This window comes from Protomyctophum parallelum (genome assembly GCF_964188405.1).
Source record: "Protomyctophum parallelum genome assembly, chromosome: 4".
Taxonomy (NCBI): domain Eukaryota; kingdom Metazoa; phylum Chordata; class Actinopteri; order Myctophiformes; family Myctophidae; genus Protomyctophum; species Protomyctophum parallelum.
In genome coordinates, this window is record NC_139700.1 from 15942689 (window position 1) to 15950188 (window position 7500).

At 46.1% G+C, this 7500-nt stretch overlaps 1 protein-coding gene across 9 annotated transcripts in view; it reads right to left on the bottom strand.

Moving 5' to 3' along the window:
- The window catches only part of frmd4a (FERM domain containing 4A), a 169353-nt gene that overhangs the window by 114176 nt on the left and 47677 nt on the right, over nucleotides 1–7500 (bottom strand). For 7 of the 9 annotated variants that reach the window (XM_083762402.1, XM_083762400.1, XM_083762406.1 and 4 more), the window contains exon 1: nucleotides 7241–7500. This exon is cut by the window's right edge and continues 296 nt beyond it. The exons of the other annotated variants lie outside the window; for them this stretch is intronic. In XM_083762402.1, the coding sequence (XP_083618528.1) occupies nucleotides 7241–7333 (93 nt within the window). In that variant the 5' untranslated portion in view covers nucleotides 7334–7500. The remainder of the gene's footprint in view (nucleotides 1–7240) is intronic. 9 annotated transcript variants of the gene reach the window in all.

Consider the following 7500-nt stretch of genomic DNA (forward strand, 5'->3'; position numbering starts at 1 on the left):
TGTCTATAAATGTCGCTATATGAATTGAATACACATGCAGGACCACAATGAAATAAGCCCTAGGCAGGGCTTTTTGTGTTATCCTTTTAGCATTGTTGTTTAATCGTACCACTGGAAACTGTTATTAAAGTAATCAATCAATCAATCAATCAAAAAGCCACTGTATCTCATTCTATTCCCCATAATGCTCAACCTTTTCTTTTCTGTTGGCATCCTAGTGCAACACAGTTCTCAACTTTGCTCTCTGGGAATACAGCCAAAGTACAGACAGTAGTTACACCTACATACCGTAGTTTCAACACTAAAGTACACTAGTTTCCATTCTATCCACCAAATCAGCAGCTAATTCTGATGTGGGGCACCAGGCAGGTACATGCCAGGTACATTACTGACCTCCCAGAGCACACAATGAGCAGTACAGTATACTAGTCTGTGGCACGCCAGCGACCACAGCAGAGAACAAGTATTGAAGTATAGAAGAAGCCATATCTTCTTAACTGCTTTATAACGAGACCCTGTGAGGTTGAAGCATGTTTGTAGGAGCCATGCATGGCAGGGGAACAAGAAGGAAGGACCAAAAGATTGAGAGAGCGAGAGAAGAAACATGACATGGAATGAAGATGGGTCTCTCGGGGGGGGATGAGAATAGAACATGAGCTGTACTGTATAGCAAAGGAAGTGATTTCCGAGAGATGAGAAGGAAGACTCTCTCTCTCTCTCTCTCTCTCTCCCTCCTGCTTTGCTATAGTCCTCATTGTTCTGTGGCTAACGAGGCGTGCCTTGTTCAGCTGTGTCACACGCGTTTGACCATGACACAAAGATGGCCGTGTTCTCCTTCCGCGTAGATATCGCTCAATTAACCGGGATAGTGACTTCAGGAGCAGTGGCGTTCATCTGCATTAGCTAAGACTGAAGACAGAGGGGCAGGGCCAAGTTGACAGGAGGAGATTCTCCCACCCCAGTCTTATTATCCCATCATTTGGGCTGCTTTCCCCAGAGGGAAATGTTGAATAGAATAGAGTTATAGGACACCATCTCCCTGCTAGGAATAGTAGATGTAAAATGAAGAATATAGGAAATGTATATATAACAGTCCGACAGGCATTAGTCTGACACCCTAACCTCACAGGAAGCCACAGGTTAGTTTTAACCTGTCATAGGTTAGTTGTAACCGGCCACAGGTTAACCTGCCATGGGTTAGTTTTAACCTGCCACAGGTTAGTTTTAACCTGCCAGGGGTTAGTTTTAAGCCCCATGATGGTATACAGCAGTTACATAAGAATGGAATCAGACAATAGAGATGTTATCTAACGTGACATGTCAGAACAAGGGCAGCTACTCTGGATCTATAGAAGTGAAATCCTTTTAAAAGCCACCTTCAGGTACTGTGATAACACCACAGACAGGAGCTATTCATTGAGCTTTGGAGGTATAGCCTTCACGCAGCATAATGCTTTATTTATACTTGGTTGCACACTGAAAATAGCAGATCTACAAGCCATCCAACATGCAGTGTGCAACATGTTGTGTGAGCTTATAGAGTGGCTATTCTCAGTGCATGACACCTGCAATCACTCAACACATGTCCATCTGCTGTCACAAAAAGGAATAACATCTGCGTGGATTTACAGTCATCAGTGCGAACGTTCGTTTATAGACCAAAAGTATTTTGAATACCACAGAAATGTGCATACACACACACACTACCTTATATGGTGAGATGTTTTTTGTTTGTCTGCACACAGCTGGCAGCGGGGGAATGGAGAGAGTCTCTGTGAAAGAATGCAATCAGGGGAGCGAGACCCCCTCCTGAGACAATCTGCATTTCTCAATTAATGAAGATTATATGCATGTGTGGTACTGTGCGTGTTCAGATGCGTGTGTCCATCTGTGTGTGTGTGTGTGTGTGTGTGTGTGTGTGTGAGGGTGTGTGTGTGTGTGTGTGTGTGAGGGTGTGTGTGTGTGTGTGTGTGTGTGTGTGTGTGTGTGTGTGTGTGTGTGTGTGTGTGTGTGTGTGTGTGTGTGTGTGTGCGTGCGTGCGTGCGTGTATGTGTGCATGCAGACGGGCTTGCCTCTTTCCAATTCTAGCCAATCAGCCAGTGAAGAGTGGTAGCACTGCCTCACCACAGTGTGACAGCCAATATTCAATCTCCATCAAAGTGACCAACCAAGTTGAATTATGACAGTCAAGCTCACACAGCATGCACACACACACACACACACACACACACACACAAACACACACACACACACACACACACACACACACACACACACACACACACACACACACACTACAACATTTCATTGCATTGCATTTGCTGCTAAGCGAATCACTCGGCTGAGAGAATCTCCATCACCTGTGTTTCTGTGGGATTGAGACTAAAACGTGTCCATGAGATGATTGGGTCGATGACTGGGTCAAAACCCATGAGATGATTGGGTCGATGACTGGGTCAAAACCCATGAGATGATTGGGTCGATGACTGGGTCAAAACCCATGAGATGATTGGGTCGATGACTGGGTCAAAACACATGAGATGATTGGGTCGATGACTGGGTCAAAACCCATGAGATGATTGGGTCGATGACTGGGTCAAAACACATGAGATGATTGGGTCGATGACTGGGTCAAAACCCATGAGATGATTGGGTCGATGACTGGGTCAAAACACATGAGATGATTGGGTCGATGACTGGGTCAAAACACATGAGATGATTGGGTCGATGACTGGGTCAAAACCCATGAGATGATTGGGTCGATGACTGGGTCAAAACACATGAGATGATTGGGTCGATGGCAAAGGAGTTAGTAGTAGTTTAACAGAAGATCTTTAGTTATACAGGGTCCTAATTTAACAGCCAGTTGTAAATTGTGAAACCCTGTGCAGAAACCTGCTCAAACCTCTGCCTCTAGGGGACATCATGCAACCTGACCTGTCTAAAAACAACCAATGCACTCTCACCTACACTGTCACAGGAAAACAAGCAACAACCGTAATATGAAACTTCCAAACAAATAATGTTGATCTGAAGGTGTCAGTTACTCTTTTCTACAATTACAACAAACTATAATAGATAGTGATATTGGACAGTAGAAAAGGGTGTTATTTTGTTGATGAATTTGATAGCGTGGGATTTTGTGTGGTACGGAAGAATCATTAATCAACGATCAGTATAATCAAGAGCGCTTTACTCACATACAGGTAGGAACAATGACGAGGGCATATGAGGTGCTTATACTCTCACTCTTAAAGGAGTTGTCGTGATTGGAATGGGATAACGTAATCACATGCACACGCGCATGAGTTGATGTTGGCTGGTCCTGGTCTACACACTCTCGTATTGCACAGTGCACACGCCTACATAAATGAATACACCTACACACATGCACAGAGAAACATTAAACCCCCATCCACCACATCAACCCACACACATGCACGCACATCCAGCTGTTCTACTGATGATGAAAACAACTTTTGTAGAAAGACTGAGGTGAATCACTTGGCAGGTCATAGCTTGTCCATAGAGAGATGTTAAATGCACACACGCATGCACGCACGCACGCACGCACGCACGCTAAAATTTTCAAGGTATTGGATTGAAGTGTGATCGATTGATTGATTGATTGACTGATTGACTGACTGACTTGATTTTATTGAAGAAAATGCATATACAGGACCATATTTGTCAAAAGTATAAACCACAAAAAGCTAGAGAAAGTATCATGACAACATGAACGCACGCATGCACGCACACACGCACGCACACACAGATAGATAATTCCTTACAGTAGGTCAAGGATGGGACAAGACAGCAGCATCTTCAGTCATGCTGGTATAGTATAGCGTGGCATTGGGCATTGCCGAGGTATACATTGACGAGGGCATATGAGGTGCTTATACTCTCACTCTAGTTTCCGTGCCGGGAATGGATTACTCCAGGTTAATGTCGCTGCCAACCCCGCTATACCCGCCATTTGTTTTATGTGTTTAATCCGCTGTATTGTAATAAATAAAAAGAAAATCCGTCTTCGTCGCGGAGATAGAGCCTAGATGCATTCGCTTTGATGACGAAACCGGAAATCGTCACATGCTGTGGGCTGCTAGGGCTTCTGGGAAATTGAGGCCAATGGAAATGCATGGGGTGCAACGCCTCATTGAGACGAGTCTTGTGTGCCTCTTCCGGGTGCACCAAGATGGTGGATGATACGCTCGGATCACAACAAACCACGGGAGCTTTTTTTGCTGGATTTTCGCGGATTAAAAGCCCAAATAATTCAGCGTATGCTCTAAAGGTAATACAACAATCTCGGCAGTGAAGGGGGGTTGATTAAAATGCGGGTTAAGCGTGTAAAACAGTCAAACTGTTAAAGGAGTTGTTGTGATACCTGCGGTTAAAGCTCTCACTCAAAGGTTGTTCACTGCAATGGTTTGTGCACGTGTCTGTCGATAGCCTACACTGAGAAAGAGAGAGTGACACCCTGTCAATAGCCTACACTGAGAAAGAGAGAGTGACACCCTGTCGATAGCCTACACTGAGAAAGAGAGAGTGACACCCTGTCAATAGCCTACACTGAGAAAGAGAGAGTGACAGCCTGTCGATAGCCTACACTGAGAAAGAGAGAGTGACCGCCTGTTGATAGCCTACACTGAGAAAGAGAGAGTGACTGCCTGTTGATAGCCTACACTGAGAAAGAGAGAGTGACTGCCTGTTGATAGCCTACACTGAGAAAGAGAGAGTGACAGCCTGTCGATAGCCTACACTGAGAAAGAGAGAGTGACAGCCTGTCGATAGCCTACACTGAGAAAGAGAGAGTGACAGCCTGTCGATAGCCTACACTGAGAAAGAGAGAGTGACAGCCTGTCGATAGCCTACACTGAGAAAGAGAGAGTGACAGCCTTCGGAGCGTGTGGTATTTAAAATTTGCTTCCTGGAAGTGGGCCATAGTTGTTGGAAAGAGCCATCTTATGCTAAAAGACTTGTTCCTTTGCATCTGACATGAACAAGGGAGAGACGGGACTGAATGCAACATGATCACATGATCCCTTTATTATTCTTTGAGAGACTGAGAATAATAGTTTGGATTGGAAGGGATGGTTCAAGCCCAACACACACCGGCTCCGTCCGACGCGGCGCGGCGCGGCCTGGAAAATAGAACTGGTTCTATCGGTGCGCCAGGCGACGCGGCGCGACGCGGCGGACGGAGCCGGTGTGCAATAGGTTCATTGAAAATAATGGAGGCGGCTGTTTTGACGCGCGGCGGTCGCAGACAGTGTGTGATGGGCTTCAGTCATCACTCATCACCTGCACTTACACTCTACTGTATACTTAAGCCATTTTGGACGGGAACGCACACCGAGTGGCGCGCTACGAGCTTGTAGATCTGCATTTTTTTCATTTTTTTGAAAATGTGGCGCAAATCTTTGAATAGATATTCTGTCAGAGCGAACGTTTTTCAACTCAAATCATTGTTTCTGGGGGGGGTCCCTGGAACAACAACAACACATTTTCAGATGGCCCAGCAAGCCAAATGACGTCATGGTGACGTTATGATGACGTCCTCCGGTGACGTTCAGGACTAGGCCAGATCACAGCCCATATGGGGATGATCTTTACGGGACGTCTTCACCAGTTCACCAACAATATAGCTTATTTTGGGCCAGATCTGACTAGTTATGATATGACTTAAGTTGATCTGGCCTCGATCAGACTCTATCTGATTCATCCAGGGTCGTCCGTCTTAGTGGGCTGAATTTATGTTGGTTGAAATCAGGTGATATTCTGGGCCAGATGTGACTAGTGGTTTAGCTTAATCTGGCCACAATCGAGGAGTCACTAATTCGTCCAGGTCCTGACCTGACCTGTCCTGACCTGACCTGGGTGTCGGCGGCCAATTTCATAAAATTTTTGGGGTCCTTGACATGAAATAGTTTGAAAACCACTGACATAGAAACATAGGTTTTTCAGAAAACTGTCATGATTTAGAAGACATTAGAATCTGGTGGTAGTCCTAAATGGGTTAAGAGTGATTCACTTTAATACAAGGTGCCGTTTCAACATGAAAGAGGTCTTAACAAACTTTGGTTAACACAGTGTGATTGGAATGGGATAACGTAATCACATGCACACGCGCATGAGTTGATGTTGGCTGGTCCTGGTCTACACACTCTCGTATCGCACAGTGCACACGCCTACATAAATGAATACGCCTACACACATGCACAGAGAAACATTAAACCCCCATCCACCACATCAACCCACACACATGCACGCACATCCAGCTGTTCTACTAATGATGAAAACAACTTTTGCAGAAAGACTGAGGTGAATCACTTGGCAGGTCATAGCTTGTCCATAGAGAGATGTTAAATGCACACACGCATGCACGCACGCACGCTAAAACTTTCAAGGTATTGGATTGAAGTGTGATCGATTGATTGATTGATTGATTGACTGATTGACTGACTGACTTGATTTTATTGAAAAAAATGCATATACAGGACCATATTTGTCAAAAGTATAAACCACACAAAGCTAGAGAAAGTATCATGACAACATGAACGCACGCATGCACGCACACACGCACGCACACACAGATAGATAATTCCTTACAGTAGGTCAAGGATGGGACAAGACAGCAGCATCTTCAGTCATGCTGGTATAGTATAGCGTGGCATTGGGCATTGCCTCATCATCATGGTTCATGGCATGAATCAAAACCATGCTGAACCACTGACAGTCACAAGCAAACAAGGTGAACTCTAAAGAGGCAGCCTTCCCACTGCCGGAGCCTCAGCATATAACCTTGAGGACAGTGAGGAGGACAGTGCTATGTGGGATATGTACATGAGCAGTCACTGGCAGCCTGGGGAAGACAGGAGAGATGAGAACTTGACAGACTCACTCACAGGCTGGCAGGGAAGGAAGAGAAGAGATGGAATGGAGGGGTGGGGGCTTGAGGGGATGGAGAGGTCCACTATACAGATTAAAAGCTTTGCTCTTGCCTTCCCTTCTTCCGCCTAATACTGTCCCTTGGATTAGCCGAAGACCTCTTTTTTAAATCCCATTCACACACACACACACACACACACACACACACACACACACACTGCAGAGTGGCAAGACACGGTTGGGGGGAGTAGACGGGTTATACAGTTTAGCAAAACAAGGCATTGGGCATACTGTATAGACAGAGAGCCGAGGAGGAGTGGATGGTGAGAGATGGTTCTGTTCTTACCCTCTCTCCACTGTTCCTGCGTAAAGTCCCCACCGGCAGCTTTAGCATGAGCCGCCGGGTTCGGCCCGGCGTCACGGCTCCCTGCACCACCATGGTGCTGCTATGCTCCACAGTGTGCTTCGTTGTGTCCGTGGCGGGTGTGCGCCGTGTGCCGCGAGTGAGGGTGAGTGTGTGTATGGGTGGAGGTGGTAGAGGGTGTAGGGAGGAGGTGGGTGTCCTTGCCGTCCCGTCCAGCCTGGTAGCGAGTGTGCGCGCGCGTA